This window comes from Apiospora aurea, assembly GCF_038362705.1.
Source record: "Apiospora aurea strain CBS 24483 chromosome Unknown utg000002l_segment0_segment0, whole genome shotgun sequence".
NCBI lineage: Eukaryota > Fungi > Ascomycota > Sordariomycetes > Amphisphaeriales > Apiosporaceae > Apiospora > Apiospora aurea.
Window position 1 is genome coordinate 4673080 of NW_027117389.1, and position 16461 is coordinate 4689540.

General features: G+C 56.2%; 7 protein-coding genes across 7 annotated transcripts; 5 read left to right on the plus strand and 2 right to left on the minus strand.

Annotated features, from left to right (window-relative positions):
• Nucleotides 1–3485: 3485 nt before the first annotated feature.
• Nucleotides 3486–3780, plus strand: PG986_003810 (uncharacterized protein; the record flags this gene model as incomplete). The annotated part of the gene is made up of 2 exons (XM_066840032.1): nt 3486–3715; nt 3744–3780. The coding sequence occupies 2 exons, from the start codon at nt 3486–3488 to the stop codon at nt 3778–3780; spliced, it is 267 nt and encodes an 88-aa protein (XP_066705096.1).
• Nucleotides 3781–4561: 781 nt separating this feature from the next.
• PG986_003811 (uncharacterized protein) lies at nt 4562–5434 on the plus strand (the record flags this gene model as incomplete). The annotated part of the gene is made up of 1 exon (XM_066840033.1): nt 4562–5434. The coding sequence occupies one exon, from the start codon at nt 4562–4564 to the stop codon at nt 5432–5434; it is 873 nt and encodes a 290-aa protein (XP_066705097.1).
• A 938-nt stretch (nt 5435–6372) lies between these two features.
• PG986_003812 (PCI domain-containing protein) lies at nt 6373–8066 on the plus strand (the record flags this gene model as incomplete). Its single annotated transcript, XM_066840034.1, has 4 exons — nt 6373–6456; nt 6518–6574; nt 6649–7368; nt 7437–8066. The coding sequence occupies 4 exons, from the start codon at nt 6373–6375 to the stop codon at nt 8064–8066; spliced, it is 1491 nt and encodes a 496-aa protein (XP_066705098.1).
• A 766-nt stretch (nt 8067–8832) lies between these two features.
• On the plus strand, nt 8833–9870 carry PG986_003813 (uncharacterized protein; the record flags this gene model as incomplete). The annotated part of the gene is made up of 3 exons (XM_066840035.1): nt 8833–8983; nt 9169–9274; nt 9336–9870. 3 exons carry the CDS (start codon nt 8833–8835, stop codon nt 9868–9870), a joined length of 792 nt encoding a protein of 263 aa, XP_066705099.1.
• An 831-nt stretch (nt 9871–10701) lies between these two features.
• PG986_003814 (ATPase- F0 complex- subunit J) lies at nt 10702–11160 on the minus strand (the record flags this gene model as incomplete). Its single annotated transcript, XM_066840036.1, has 2 exons — nt 10702–10892; nt 11112–11160. 2 exons carry the CDS (start codon nt 11158–11160, stop codon nt 10702–10704), a joined length of 240 nt encoding a protein of 79 aa, XP_066705100.1.
• A 1302-nt stretch (nt 11161–12462) lies between these two features.
• On the plus strand, nt 12463–13481 carry PG986_003815 (uncharacterized protein; the record flags this gene model as incomplete). The annotated part of the gene is made up of 2 exons (XM_066840037.1): nt 12463–13162; nt 13303–13481. The coding sequence occupies 2 exons, from the start codon at nt 12463–12465 to the stop codon at nt 13479–13481; spliced, it is 879 nt and encodes a 292-aa protein (XP_066705101.1).
• Nucleotides 13482–14668: 1187 nt separating this feature from the next.
• Nucleotides 14669–16125, minus strand: PG986_003816 (uncharacterized protein; the record flags this gene model as incomplete). The annotated part of the gene is given in 3 exon segments (XM_066840038.1): nt 14669–14905; nt 14923–15807; nt 16060–16125. 3 exon segments carry the CDS (start codon nt 16123–16125, stop codon nt 14669–14671), a joined length of 1188 nt encoding a protein of 395 aa, XP_066705102.1.
• Nucleotides 16126–16461: the final 336 nt, after the last annotated feature.

The following is a 16461-nucleotide window of genomic DNA, read 5'->3' on the forward strand; positions in this document are numbered from 1 at the left end:
CTGAGCGTATCTTTGCGAAGGCCTGTCTTGTCTGGATATTGTATATAGTCGTGTTATATTACTACCTGTTTATTGCTGATCGCCATGATAAGCCAGGGAGCATGACATGACAGCAGCGGGCCTGTTCGATGTGTAAGTGCATGGCTATAGCTATTGTGCCGCCGGCGGACCTGAGTGCGGCACCAGCCTCATGGTTTGCTTGGTAGGAGTATGACGCCCAATAGCCTCCGTGGGTTCCTTGCCGAGGTAACGTAAAAACGTACGAGGCAATTAGTTCGTACCTGGAGCTAGACTTTTCGACAGTTACCTGTACCTGCTGCTCGGGGTTGGGCGAGGGTGGCACGTCGGCATAAATTGCTTGGCGGTGCCCATGGCTGCTTCCGGCGATTTACATACGAGATCGGGGGGATCGCTCGTGGTGTTACAGCAGCAGAACCGGGGATGAGAAGAGAAAGAGAGAACCCTGGCAAACCTTAACACCCACCCGCGGTCACGACAGAGACGAAGGACCGGAGACGGAATGCTGGCCCGGGCCTCGCATTGGCCAATTTGCCAAGGTGGAGGCGGCATGACTCGACTGCGGACATTCATTCGAGTCGGGTTGGTTGTCCATGCTGGAATAGGCATGGGGCAGGTGATACAGCGTGGTTGGGTTGCTCAGAGGCAGCCAGCCAATTGCTTGCTGCTTACCGCGTCACACGCCGCTTTTCCGGAGGAAAGTAACGGTCGCGGTGGTCAAAATGCATGCACAGATGGATGACAGACTGTACCGCTTCGGCAGGGCGGTAGTAGTGCGGTCTCGGGAGCGAGCCAAGCCCGGGATGCTTGACTAACAACTAATTCCCTAATTCCCGACGACGGACATGTACGACGACGGACATGCACGACGACGGACGACGACGGCGCCAACGCTGGCTGTCCCCGCGCCGCCTGGACGGGACACCACGTGGGATTGTTGTCTTTGGAATTGTCCGGGCGCCAATAAGAGTCGGGAGACTGTGGGCAGTGGACTGGGAGGGAGTGGACTGCGGATAGTGGCCGGACGCTGAATCTAGGTTCTAACCTTAGGTACTTAATAAGCGCTGGCTCCCGATCCTGCTGACCTAATTCGATCAATATTACTTACCGAGGGCTCTGCAATTTTTCCACTCAACCCCTCCTCCTCCACTTCCACACCAGCCAGCCCTAACCCACTTTCGTTCAATCCACGATCCGTCTGCGTCTTTTTCGCACGACACGACACACACATGTACCCGATATCTACGTCATTTGGCACATATTCTCTCATCAAACAAGCAACATAGGTCCGTTGGCCCAATGGTAAGGCGTCTGACTACGATCACCTCTGCCGTTGGTTGGTTAATCAGGAGATTCTGGGTTCGAGCCCCAGGCGGACCTTTCTTTTGCCTCCTCTGCTCTTTTTGCCTCCCGCGGCGAGGGGGTGATAGCTTTTTGCCAGACAAGGTAGCTTCGTCGGCAGGTCCCATGCTGCCTTTTTACCGAAGCTGATGACGGTTAACGCTCGCCCGTTGTCGGTTCGCCTCGTGGAGAGTCTCAGTCTTCACCCACGTGCTGCAGCAGGCAACCCATTTCTTCTAGCAGGGCTTTGGCTTCGTCCATTTCATCATCGTATAGAACATGCGCAAGATAGATATGACAGCACCCTCCTAGCCATCATACTTGGGAAAGGGGCGGAGAAATCCCACAGCCGGGTAAGATGAGTGGAAAGTATCGAGTCAGTCGTCGACAAGTGGCGGATACCCGCAGGAGACGAGGGCAACTGCCACACAGACAACGAGAGCATATTGTCCAATCTCGTCGACAACCTGTAACGGTACATTATTTCGAAGTATGTATATCAATTGATCCAGTAGCTCAGCAGTATATACGGGACATATCTGGTGGCGGCAGGATAGCAGCAACCTGATCTTGTGGCGGTCTACCACCATGGCCATAACTCAAACTCTTGACCGAGCTGAGTACCTGTGTGCCTCACCCTGTATGTGACTGATGGGGCCACGAGCTTGCTGATGTCTCACTGTCGAGGAGCCCAGAGCAAGGTGTCCAATAGTATGCCTGGCTTGCTGGCTCCGATGTTCTGGCCGTGGGTCAGTATACATACATGTATAGATCAATAACCTTGAATAGGAGAGAGGGCATTTCACATAGCGCTCATGAATAAGCCCATACAACTCACATTTGAGTGACTTCAGCATTCAGCAACAAGAGACATCCTGGTGATGGGGTAGGGAGTAGGTGGATGACTAGAAAGGACATGGGATAAGCGGCCAATAGCATGTAACAGGCGGCAGTGAGGCAGTTCCAACCTGCGTCTCATTAGTGCTTGCATGCATAAGGCTGGTTTAATGTTTATGGGGAGGACACTATTAGGCATTTAAGTTTCATGGTTTCCCGGAATCAATGGACGCGGAACGACTGCAAGCCCTCGAGGTAGAAATTGGCGATGGATTGGTTCAATGAGAATCCAATGAGGCGACAGAAGCATCTGCTGACCCAAGGGCAACGACGGTGATATTCCCAGGGAGCAGCCGAAGCTTGCTGGAAGCATCCAGTGGGCTGAGTTCAAGAAAGACAGCAAAAAAAAAAAAAAAAAAAAAAGGGCAGAAACTCCGAAGAAAAACTTCTCACTTTCACGTGGTTGTTCTGTTGTACTTAACGCGAAGACGCGCCTCGCTCTCATTCTTGGTACAAGATAGAACGAGAGAGAACGCGAGCTCACCCAGCATTCACCTCGGACCTGGTGCCTTGTGGGCTGCAGCTTTTTCCAAGACCGAGAGCTTCCATACTGGCACATTGTGGCATTTCTTCGCCGGATGGGTGTTCTATTTCTCAGAACCAAATAGTACCAAAAAGCCCAAAGCCAACCTGGCGTGCCCTCGCGCGTTTTAATTGCCGATTCATCTTTGTCCCTTCCCTTCCCCTTCACTCGTCGTCGCCTGATCCTGGCATGCCATCTGTGCTTGTTGGCTTCAAGATATCGAATTTCCTTGTTCGAAGCAAGCGCGCAAACATCACTTTTCATTGTACGTCTTCCCCAGGATGCCAGCTGCATCCCTGCCTCTTCCATGACTTCAGGAAAACACTCCGATTGTCGAGCCAGCGGCTGTAGCTAACTCTTCCTCTCGATTGTTCAGGATCGACGAAGCTGATATAATCGCCGATTGTGCCTGCTTTACCTTGACAGGTCTTGAAAGTCAAGGCAAAGACCTCGGCGAACCCAAGGCAGTCCCTGAGATCGTCGAAAAAGCATCTGGCTACTTGAAAGACTTTGCAATTCATTCCCCGAGGAACCAGCCAGGCCTCGTTTGAAAACGCAGCCATTCGAAGCCAGTCCGAGTTTCCAGCAACCCCTAGCAAGTATCCATCGTCCTTTCATTGTTTCCACCAGCCTCGAATCGCATATCGCCACGGCCAGACATGACGGCTCATCTCGAGTAAAATAATTCGCCGATCCTTCCTTCATCATGGCCAACTCCAAGGAGACTTTGCCGCCCAGCGACCTCTGTGTCGATCGCTCTCTTTGGGGCCTCGATGACACCAACCAGAACCTTCTGCAACCTGTCCAACGGCAGTACAACAGCGGCAGCAGCAACTCAGCCCAACAAGAGAATGTCTTGGGCAACAACCGACACTCCAAGACAGCGCCTGCTCCCCTTGTTCCCGGCGCCAGTTATAAGCCTCCTCCCGTGGACTGGTCGAACCAACCCCATATCCCGAACCAGTCTCGCGAACCTCGCCGGTCTCGCCCATCTGCAATAATTACCGACAACAGCAACACCAGCTCCAACCGTCCTCAACCTGGCAACATGAACCTGCCATACGGAAGCCAATTCCAATACTACCCCCATACCCAATCGGCGTCTTCTACATCCCCTGCGTCGGCGATGTTTCCTTCTACCCCTGCGTCGGCGACGTTTCCTTCCACCCCGACGGACCCGACAGCGCCGCCTTCCTTTCTTTACCAACCACAGCCTAGACCACAAGCATACGGGTCGCTACTTCCACCCCTGGATTCCCGCCGCGGCAGACGCCTGTACAGTATGGCTACTACCAACACGCGCAGCAGCAGCAGCAGCAGCAAAGCACAGGACATTCGTCGAACCATCACCGTGGACCGTCTGCTTTCTCAACATCATCGTCACAGGCACACACCCAACCGTCTGTGGGCTCATGGCGTGACGTACCGAGAAGCACACCAGGTGGAATGACAGGCAGCACCGTCGGCGCAACAGCAAGCACCACTGGAGCCACAACAAGCAGCCCATCTGGTTTGAACCACCAAGGTTATCACAACCAGTTTGGCCACTCGACAACACCGCAGACATGCATCCAAGGGTCCATGGGATCATCAAGTGGCATAACCAGAGGTATGCCAAGTGGAACAGCAGCAGGCACCAGTGATACTGGCAGAAGCACAGCAGGCGGCACCAGAGCCCCTACATACCCGCCGCGCCATTATGAACAGTCTATTCAGCCGAGATGGCCGCATACCACCAACACCCAAGGATCTCTGGGCTCCTCAAGCAGCACACGCCGAGGCATGCCGGGCAGCCGAAGACCGGCAAGCGGCAAAGTCGACAGCTCGGCCATGTCGAGCAACTACAAGGGCAGCAAACGCAACCCCGACAACCATTCTGATGACATCTCGGAGGAGGAGAGCTGCTCCCTCTGGATCATGCGCCTGCCCCACGACTGCACCGTCCACATGCTGCTGTCGCACATCCGGCACTGCGACAAGGTGTACGCCACCGTCATCAACCCGCCGACGCAGACGGAGGAGATGGAGCACGACACGGCAGCAGCCAAAGTCGTCTTCTGGAGCCGGCAGGGCGTCGACCGCCTGATGGCGCAATTCAAGGCGGGCAGATTCATCGTCGGCCGGATGGCCCCGTTGGTGCAGATGAACCGGGTCCTCGTGCGCGCGCAAACGCCCGGCCGCGAGTGCCGCGTCCTGCTGATCACGGGCCACAAGCACATCATCAACGAGCAGACGCTGCGCGACGAGGTCTTCGGGACCTGGTTCACCTGGCAGGACGACGGCGCGCCCGCGGTGGTGGCGACGTTCCACGACGGTGTGCACCGGCTCGAGTGGCGGTTCGGCAGCTACCGGTGCCAGGCCGAGAATGCCATGGTCGGCATCCAGCGCAAGATCAGCCGGGGCAAGAAGATCCTCGCCGAGGCCATGCTCGCGATTGAGAAGAAGAAGGAGCAGATACAACGGGATATGCTGCTGATCCCGGCGGACTTCGATGCGGCGGTGGTGCTCCGGAAGGGGCTTGAGCATAGACTGGAGCGGCTCCTGCAAGAGTCGGATGCCTTGAAGGGTTCTGACGTGTTCATGTGGGCACATGCCCACGTCGACTACGGCGTGGATCCATGCGCCTCGAGAAGTGTCTTGCTGGAATCCGAATAGCTATGCCACTGGCAGCTAGTCTGCACTGGCAGCTATTCCCGTCATTGATGGTTATTCCGTTGTCGACAGTTATGCCGCAAAGCGACTTGACTACTCCCAGATCAAGCACACGGAAATCGGATCTTGGGGGGGTTATCCTACTGGAACAACAGATGGATAGCACAAAGCGATGGCATACATCTACTAGATGCACTGGTTTGAACACCCATGGGAAGCGAGCACTGGCACCCCTCATAATAATGAGAATAGAGAATGGTCCTACCTACATGCTTTCGCTCAGTACTTAGATAGTACCATAGTTCAATCCAGTCAAATCGAATCAAGTAGACAAGATGATTTCTGTTATGCTGATTGTAGCGTGAACTGGACCGACTAAATTTCAGTTGGCCCTGGCTGTTTCTGATAGAGCATCTGCACTTGGCGGCAGATATATCGTGATGATGGAGATGCCCTGGTGTGAACATTGAAGTGACGTTGGATTGACCTGGTACTGAGCGGGGCGACGTGCTTATCTTATCTCAGCCGCCTAGACTCCAGCAGTTGGCTACCTAAGCTCCCTAAGGCGGGCGATGGATCCCCGGACGTGCAATTGGAGGAGCACTAAAAGCACTGAGCAGAGAGCACTGGCACTGACTGAACCAGGCCCGCAGCAGCAGGCAGCGTGAGCTTTCGTCGCCTTGTCCCTGCGCAGCTTCCAGCCCGTCATAACCCAATCCAATCGAATCGATCGAGGCCAGTCCATCCATCCACTTCCACCCATCCTGCTTCCGCCCTCCCCATCAACCACCAGGAAACACCGACTTGGGCCTTTGCGACGACCACTTCCTCCCTCTACCATTCTTCATATTCTCTGCGTCGCCGCCACCTGCAGGTCCCTCTTTCGACCTTCCTCCCTCCACCCCACAGAAAGCCTCGGCCCGTGATCGCACTCCGCCAACATGGCCGACGCAGCTTTCAAGCCCGAGAAGGACTTCAGCAAGGAGGCTGACAAACAGATCAGCGAGGCTGAGAAGCTGGCCAAGGTACCACTACAAGTAGATTCCAAGTATGAGACTACCTACAGCTAACCACTTGCAACTGCAGAACGATGTCAGCTCCGCCATCGAGAAGCTCACAGTGTTCGAGAAGCAGACCCGACAGGTACGCCCCCACCATCCACCAAGATGCTTCTTCCCCGAGCCCCAAGGCCTTTCCACTAACCTCCTCTCCCGCAGGCCTCAGATCTGGCCTCGACATCACGAGTCTTGATCACGATATGCACAATCTGCAAGGAAGCCGGCAACTGGAACCTCCTCAACGACCAGGTCCTCATCCTCTCCAAGAAGCATGGCCAGCTCAAGCAGGCCATCACCAAGATGGTCCAGACCGTCATGGACTTCCTCAACTCCACCCCCAACCTCGACACCAAGCTGTCCGTCATCGAGACCCTGCGCACCGTCACCGAGGGCAAGATCTTCGTCGAGGTCGAGCGCGCCCGCGTCACCCGCATCCTCTCCGACATCAAGAAGCAGCAGGGCGACCTCAAGGCCGCCATGGACATTCTGTGCGAACTGCAGGTCGAGACCTTTGGTTCCATGGAGCGACGGGAAAAGACCGAGTTCATCCTGGCGCAGGTGGCCCTCTGCATTGAGAACAACGACTGGACACAAGCCTCTATCCTGGGCCGCAAGATCAGCACCCGCTACCTGTCGCGCAAACCCAAGAAGACGCCCGAGCAGATTGAGAAGGAGAAGAAGGACCGCGAGGAGAAGATCAAGCGTGGCGAGGATGTGCCCGAGGCCAAGGAGGACGACACAACCGACCTCAAGCTCGCCTACTACGAGCAGCAGATCATCCTGGCCAAGCACGACGACAAGTACCTGGACGTCTGCAAACACTACCGGCAGGTTCTGGACACAGAGGCCGTGGAGAACGACCCGTCCAAGCTCCAACCCGTAAGTCTACTACCACTACTGGTTGGCAATTTTATTGATTCGACTCGCAACTAACCGTATCTTCCCAGGTCTTGCAACGCATCATCTACTTTGTTATCCTGGCCCCTCATGACAACGAGCAGCACGACCTGCTGCAGCGCGTATTCCGCGACGCCCGAAACACACAAGTCCCCACCGATGCCCAGCTGCTGAAGCTGTTCACCGTGCCCGAGCTGATGCGCTGGCCCGAAGTTGCTAAGATGTTCGGTCCTCACCTGTGCTCGACGGACGTCTTTGACCCCAAGCCCAACGAGTCGGGCGACGACAAGGCCCACCAGAGGTGGCTGGACCTGCGCAAGCGTGTCATTGAGCACAACGTCCGGGTCGTGGCCAAGTACTACACACGCATCGGCATGAAGCGGTTGACGCAGCTGCTGGACCTGACGGTGGAGGAGACGGAGAAGTACATCTCGGAGCTGGTGTGCTCCAAGACGGTGTACGCCCGGATCGACCGCCCGGCCCAGATTGTCGACTTTGCCAAGCCCAGAGACACGGACGATGTTCTCAACGAGTGGAGCCACAACATGAAGAGCCTACTCGGCCTGCTCGAGCGGGTCGACCACTTGATCACCAAGGAGGAGATGATGGCCCGGATCCAGCCCGGCGCACAAGGCGGCAAGGGCGGCAAGGACAAGAAGGGCAAGAAGGCCAAGGCTTAAGGCAGAGAGGCACACACTTTTGGTTGGAGGTACATTGCATGATCTTGACGCTGGGAGAGGCATTCTATGACAAGATGCTGCTTCCAGGGAGTTCCGGGGGAGTTTGGAACTTGTGTGGTTCATTCCCGAGTGGCTTGATGACCCCAAAACGATACAGGTTCGCATTGCAGCATGATGCGAAGTGTACAATAAGAATAGATAGGGGGCGGGGACTGCTGTGTAGAAAATACATTGCTTGTGCTCTCATGGTTCGTTGCCTGACTCGGCGTTGTCTGTCTGCCGCCACCCTAAATTTGGCACCAGGAAGAACAAGACTCTCAAAGTCCACGGTAGTTCATTCAGGCTTGCGTCTAATCTAATCGTATGATATAAAGAAATAGTGGCACCCAAGGTATCTGGAGTTTACCATGTCCGCATCACTTTGTCGGAGTTTACGGTATATTTAGGCGATGAGCTGTTCCAGGGTGGAGATATTTATCGGCGCTTACCCCAGCAAGGGCGACGGCGATGCGCCATACGGCGAACCTGACTTGTGTTGTCAACCAAGGAAAGACGGTCTCTTGCCTGGATCGGCCCGAACGAACAACATTCAAACACCAAAAGGGCAGAAGGAGAAGACCTGCTGCCAAAACCTCGTTGATTGATGCATTCGCCATTTCGAGTTTCTACTGTTCTGAGTATTACAAGCTTGACAATCCGTCGTCCCACCACTACCATATCTGTCCTCCGCCTTTCCTTGAGATCATTTGTCAGTAGCGCCGCCGCCATGTCGGAAAACAACAACAACAACAACAACAACGCCGCAGCCGCCGCCCTGCCGAGTGCTCCAGCGAAGCCGGCTCCCAAGAACAATGGGAAGAAGGCGGCCAAGCCTGCCCCCTCCCCCAAGAGGGATTTGAAGATTCTCATGCTCCATGGTAAGGTTGTTATCTGACTGAGACAACAGAAGTTGCTTGTGGCGTTGGATTCTTGAGTGGATTTATTATGCATATACTCGCATCACATGACTATCTCCCTACCTACGAGAGGCGACAACCGCCGACTACCGTGTACAGGGTGTAGATGACAAGTAAAAAGAAAACATGCTGATAACTATACCCAGGCTACACCCAATCCGGCGCCCTCTTCAAGGGCCGGACGGGCGCCCTGAACAAGGTGCTCAACCGCGCCCTGGGCGAGATGCCCTACAACTACAACGTCGAGATGGTGTACCCGACGGGTCCCTACAACCTGCGCCCCTCGGACATCCCCGGCTACGAACCCCCGGAGGGCGCCGAGGGAGGATGACGGCAAGCCGACGGACAACTGGGGCTGGTTCCAGCACGACGAGGGCACCGGAGCGTACCGCGGGTTCGATAATGGCATGCAGACCGTCGCGGACGCGATCCGCGAGGCCGGCGGCGTGGATGGAGTGATGGGGTTCAGCCAGGGCGCAGCGTTTGCGGCCATGGTGGCGTCGGCGATGGAGGCGGAGCGCACTTTGCCCTCGGACGAGAAGTTACGTAACTGGGCGACGCAGCTGCGTTCCGCGAACTCCGACAAGCCCCTTAAGTTCTGCGTGGTCTACGCCGGGTTCGTGGGCCGGGACCCGGACCTGCAGTGGCTGTACGAGGGCGGGTTCGCGACTCCCTCCCTGCACGTGTATGGCGGGCTCGACACGGTGGTGAGCGAGGACCGGACGCGGGGGCTGTGGGAGAAGTGCACGCCTACCGAACAGGGGGCAAGGCGCAGGTGCTGGTGCATCCGGGCGGCCATTTCGTGCCCGTCAAGAAGGAGTGGACGACGCCGGTGGCGGGGTGGTTGATGGAGGTGTTGAAGGGGGGAGACTCTGCAGCCGGCGGAGGAGAAGGCTGCGTAAAGAGGCGCTGTGGGCGTGTGGAGGGGAGGGGTTGGTTGGTATTTGGTAGAGGGACTGCTTTCAGATTGCTATGATAGTTTTTTCGAGGGCAAGCCTCGCGACTGGAGGCAAGATGAGATGCCTACATCATGATACAAGTAGCGTCTAGATACCTCCAAAGGGGGGGGCACACACAAGACCACATACAGATAGAGCGTATAGACCAATAGACAGACACTAGCCGTTTTACAGACTACAAAGCTTCTCTTCTCCCAGACCTCTTCCTCAAGTAGTCTAGTGGAAAATAATGTATATATAACAAGTACACCGTATACCGTCATACCCATCAAATGGAAAGCATCTGGAAGTCATGCACACACGCGCACCCGGCCTGACCATACTCATGCCTTTCCAGCACACTCCTGCAAACGCGGGTAAGCACGGGACCTAGGGTTTTGAGATATCGAGCACCCAAGCAAAACACCATGACAGCAGTAGTGGGCAGGAAGGACAAAAAGAAAAGAAAAAAGAACACGGAGTTGAAGTCGCTTTTCTCGTCACAGTAAGAAGAGACAAGCACATGGCCTCAATTGAAAACCCCAAGATAACTGCGACTGCTTGAATTCAATATGTCGAGAGCCGCAAGTCTATGATACAAAGAACCGCCGCTCGCTGCCGCCTTCGCATACTGGGCTTCCGGACAGGGCGGGTCCGCCGAGTTGTCTATAATGCATCATCATCATCGTGGCCATCCTGGCACACAGATCCTCCCATCTCTGCTTCCAGTCCGAGGAGAATTTAGTGACCGCCGGACTTGGCGTTGGGGTTACGGGCATCGTTCTTCCACTCGTCGGCTATAGTGCGCTGCATGTCAATTGATCTGTTCTTCTTCGGAAATGTGGCGAGCAGGTGTGTGTATGCCCAGGGACTCAACGTACATCGCATCATGGCGTTCTGGGCGGAGTTGACACCGTAGAGAATGATGGCACCTGTAGATCTAGAGTCAGACGAATTGTTCCCTCACACACAGTCAATCGGGCGGGTGGGGGTATTCTCGTCGGAGAGGGCGCATCGTACCGGCAGCGAAGAAGGGGGCCAGAGGCTTGACTGTCGGGCACAATTCGCGTTAGCAGTCGTCCAGAATCGGTTGCAGCGGGCGGGACTTGTTGAAGGCCACTCTTTGGCGGTTCAATTGAGGGAGCACCTACGGACGGGAGTCGGGAACTTCTTGAGGGGGGTGATGCCGAACCAAGCCATGTTGACGGTGGGGGTTTGGAAAAAGAAGACGTCGGTGGTGGGTTGGGTGGTTGCGGTTGGGGTGATTGAGTGAGTGAGGAATTGAATTGGATTCGAAGCCGACGACGAGCGCTTTTCGATGGAGTTAGTTGCCTTTCTTTGCCTTATTAGCCTTTGCTTCCGTTCCACGCTCGTAGCCTCTTCCCTTCTTTAGCCGCTAGCCCGGATGGGAACTGCTAAGCCGATAAGTGAATTGGATTTGGTAAAAGGGTACTGCTCGGGTGGTGGGTGGTCCATGCAGTTAGTGAGTACCTATTACGATTGAGGATGGTATGCATCTACAGCAGCGTACCGTCGGCAGGAACGGGGCTAGCTACGAGCTGGGGGAATGACATCACGCCCTCATTCGTACTATCATTGATGGACCTGACGCTTGGAGCCACCCGGACGTGAACGCCCAAGCTCCCCGTCAGCTCATCCCGGCCTTGGACACTGTGCCGTGGCCAAGCACACCACAGAATGAGGAGAAGAGGCAGTGTACAGTAGGCCTGTCGAGAACCGGGTCATTCACTGCGAGGAGCTTCCCCATTTTCACCATCGGGGGCCTAGACTATCAAGAGTGCGGGGGAGCGCAGCAGCCAATCGATTCCCCAGCTCCTATTCGAACAGCCTCCATCTCCATCCCTCCTGGAACCTCTGTATGTGTTCTGTGCTCCCGCTGTCTTGAGCTACCTAACCTGACCTGACCCGTCGGTGTTTGGCCTTCCTTTTCCATTGATCAACAATACTGAAGACGGAAGAAGAAGAAGAAACAGCAAATACCTTTCTTCCTCCCAGTCCCAATTTCAATCGCAACCCTCCTCGAGTGCCATTCCCGTCCTCCCTCACGTTTGGTTGTATGTACGCCATCTCCAACACCCATCGACAAGGTGTTTGGCAAGGTGCTGCGTGACATACTTTCTGGTAGCGAAACACCCCAAATCATCCACACGGCTATTGTTCATGTCCATTCCCATCTCCAACTTCCCTATCACCACCTCCGCCTGAGTTTCACCTCCAGCACAGGAACTCCGCCCAATCGTCTGTCACCCAAAATAGGACTACCACCTCCCTTTGTTTGACAGATTTGATCCCTTTCCTCGTCATTGCAAAACAACTGCAACACTCCAACGTCCACCACACCACACGAGACCACCACCACCACCCGCCCACCAACCAAAACACCAAGATGTTGACCCGACGAATTGCTGCAACAGCGGCGGCGGCTGCTCCCCGCTCCATTCGGGCAATCAGCACCACAGCCATCCAGCAGCGCGCCCCCTCATGGCCGACGTCACCGTGGACCAGGTCGAGGAGTTCAACAACAAGCAGAAGCAGTTCCGCGAGCGCCTGGTCCAGATGAAGAAGGAGAAGGAAGAGCGTAAGCACCAACTCCGTAATATACTGTTTCTTTCTTTTTTCTTTCTTTTCTGCTACGCTTCTCAGCCCATGTTGTCACCCCAACTACCTGGCCGACCCCATACTGACAATATGCCACCACAAGCAGGCCAACGACAAGAGGCCCAGATGAAGGCCGCCCAGAAGCAACCCGACCGCCCCGAGGGCCTGCTGACGAACCTCATCTACGGCACCAAGGAGGGCCGCGAGCTCGACGCCCAGCTCGAGGCCAGCTTCAGCGCCGTCCTGGCCCGCGGCAAGTATGTCCACTCCATCGTCTTCCACGAGGTCCACCCGGACAAGGTTGACGAGTACGTCGACCTCGTCGGCAAGTGGTACCCGCGCATGGCGTCGCTCGAGGAGAATAAGGTCAACCTCGTCGGCAGCTGGCGCACCGAGGTCGGCGACTGCGACACCTTTGTCCACATCTGGGAGTACCAGCGCTACCAGGGCTACCACCAGTCCCTGCACTCCATCTCGCGGCACCCGGACTTTGCCGAGTTCGACCGCAAGCTCAAGACCCTCATCAAGACCAAGAAGACGTCCATCATGCAGGAGTTCAGCTTCTGGCCCACCACCTCCCCGCGTCAATTGGGGGCGTCTTCGAGCTGCGCTCCTACACGCTGCACCCGGGCAACCTGCTCGAGTGGGAGACGCACTGGCGCCGCGGCCTCAAGGCCCGCCGCGAGGTCATGGAGGGCGTGGGCGCCTGGTTCGTGCAGATAGGAGACCTCAACACGGTCCACCACCTCTGGCAGTTTGCCAACCTCGAGGAGCGCAAGGTCCGCCGCGAGCAGAGCTGGAGCGTCGAGGGCTGGGCCGAGACGGTCCACAAGACGGTGCCCCTCATCCAGTCCATGAAGTCGCGCATCCTCATCCCCATGCCCTGGTCTCCCGTCGCTTGAGCGGCGAGCAGTGGTTTTTAAACAAACGGCCCCACGACTCACGAGTTGAAGTATTGACTGAAGAAGGACCATTTTCGTAGTCTACTACAAGGAAAAGGCACGTTTTGGGGGGAGGGAACAATGTGCCTCCTATCAACCTGCAAGCTTTGAACTTCTGGCGAAGGCATTTTTCAATGTTGTACAAATTCAGGACAGACGGAACGGATCTGGCATGATGGACCAGGGAACGAGCAGCAGGGTCAAGCAAAACAGGGAACGAACAGGAACTTCTCTTGTTTTGGTGAGGAATCGCAAAGTTGCTCAAGATTTTAGTAGTTGCCGGAGCGGCCTAAGTTAGTAGTAGTTGAGCCTGAAATGAATGTACCGAGGTGGCATCGTGGTGTCACTATCCAGTTGACAAGTTAACAAACATCGCCATCGCATTTCCATGTGAATGGCCATCTGTATCCTGTATTAAGTAATCGAACTGGAACCGCGAGCAGGCATCTACGTATACCCCCTTAATGGCGACAATGCTGCCTTTAGTATTGATATATACATCATACTGTTCGCAAATAATCGACACGCCTATTGATCGGATCAGGCGTCGCATTGAGTAGGGTAAGCATCATGACCAGTGGAATAGAAATTATAGCACGATGCTTACTCATTATTCCCTGATCTGTACAGAGCGGCATAACATACTTGGTGTGGGCAGGGCTGCCACGATCAAGCAAGGGGGTGCAACATACTTTTGGGTGACTGTATGTAAAAGCTGCTACAACCGCTTCGGCCACGGTTGGTAATGACTCCTCTGCCTACCATCTGCATGAATGAATACCTCCTACGATACATACGGCTTGCTATGAGTGACAGTTCATGCAGAAAACACAGATACCACCACGGCTGCCCTTGGACGCAGTCCTGCGTGTCTCTCCCATCGTCTCCTGATCCGGTCCAATGCTTCCAGTCCCGTCCACCGAGTTGACAACCGTCTTGTCGTACATTCTTCTGACCAGCCTGGGCCTCTTGACCCTTGTCCCGTGGCCTACTTCCAAAGCCCCATCACCACCCTCTTCTTCTTGTACTTCGTGTGGTCGCTGTCCACGCGACGAGCCAATATCAGCAACACTAGCACCTCGTGTCCTCCCCCTTCTTCTTCCAGCTATATCCCTATTCCCATTCTCATGATGATCGATAGGGCAGCTCTACTCCCCTTCTTCCGCCCCTCCCGCTCCTCCTACCCCATCATCCAGCTCCCCCATAACTACCGCCAAATTCCGCCTCGCCAGCGCGAGCGCGTTCCCGAGCGCGCCCAGCTTGGAGCTCAAACTCAACAAGCTCGGGTCCGTGCTGACGACGCGCACCTTTTCGCGCACGTAGACCTGCGTCTCGGTACCCCTCCCTTTTCCCATCCCCCTCCCCTCGCGCCGTTGTTCGCAGTGCTGCTGCGCGTCCGGACCAGGGGGTTGGGCGGGTGCTGCATGGTGCTCCCTGCGGCCGCGATGGGGTCGTCGGCGCCCTCGGGGCAGTACCCGAACACGCGGTCGGCCTCGTCGTGCTCGAGGCGGCGGGCCGTGCCGATGGCGAGGGCGAGCTTGGTGCCGAAGTTGACGGGGGCGTCGGCCGACTCCAAAGCGCGCACGTAGAGGACCAAGGACGCGTCTTGGATCGTCAGGTAGACGGACAGGTTGTGGTGGGCCGGGTCCAGGGGCGGGGAGAAGCAGGCCGGCGGGACGGAGGAGTGCGTCCAGGTGGTGTCGGGGGGCTGCGGTATTATCGCGTTCGGTCCTCCTCCTGCTGAAGATATGGACGACGAATGGGAGGCTGAAGATAGCGGGCGTTGTGATGGCGGATTAGGCGAGGTTGCTGAGGAAGGGGTATTCTGGTCCGCGATGGGCAGCTCGGGGCCCTTGATCAGCGCCGACGCTTCGGAGAGGTACTCGGCCAGCAGCCGCAGCTGGCTGCTAACGAAGCGGGGGTCGGCATGGTATTCGGCGTCGCCCTTCTTGGAGAAGGACTCGGAGACGACAAAGGACAGGATATCGACCGACTGCGTCAGCAGCGTGTTGAGCGTCGTGAGCTCGGGCACGTGGATGGGCCTCTCCGGGTTCAAACTCAACACAACGGGCGGCTGGGTGCGCAGCCGCAAAGCGATGCTGCCCTTGACGAGGCGGGTGCCGACGCGGGTGACGTAGCCCTTGACGGTCTCGTGCTTGGGCGTGCTGACGACTAGGGTGGCGCCCGGGTCGATGGGCGCGAGGAGGGCGTACGTCTCCTCGAGGGAGCTTTTGAGGGTCTTGAGGGTCTCGTGGAGGGCGTCGAGGAGCCAGGTCAGTTCGCGGGCCTGCGGGGGCGAGGGGGCGGGGGTGTTAGTTTATCGGTAGTAGGGGGTTGACGATGATGGGTAGGGCAGGGCGAGACAAGAAGCCAGTCTCCGTCGTGCTCCTCCTCTTCTTCCTCGGCATCATTGTCGCGGCGTCGAGGGGTAAGGGGAGGGGAGACCAACTGGACCATAGCTTCCTTCTTGTTTCGCTGAGGTGCGCGGATGCCGATCGCATTTGCCAGACTACTAGCAGCAGTGGGTGGTTTCACGTACCTGGGTGGCATCCTCCTCGACTTTAAGCTGGTCGGGCGCAATGGTAGGCCAGATCTCGACGGACATTGCGCGCGAAGGTGCCTCTTTGTGACTGTTGCCTATTCCGTGTTCATGATATTACTACTAAGTAGTCAAGGCAGTCATAATTTGATAAGCGCGACGACGACGACGACGACGACTTTGGTGGGTTGATTAGTTGAAGCTATGGCGGTTGATGTTCGTGAGGTTGGAGGCGTACGTCACTACCGCGGCTGCCATTGGGTTGGTTGGATGGTTGGTTGGTTGGTTGGTTGCGGCTCCTCCAAGCTCCAGTGGAGCCAAACTGGCCGTTTTAGGGACCAGGCGACCAGGCAGACTCCAATCCGTGAAACTCGGGGCTGTCAGGCAGTGGTCAGGGTGGCC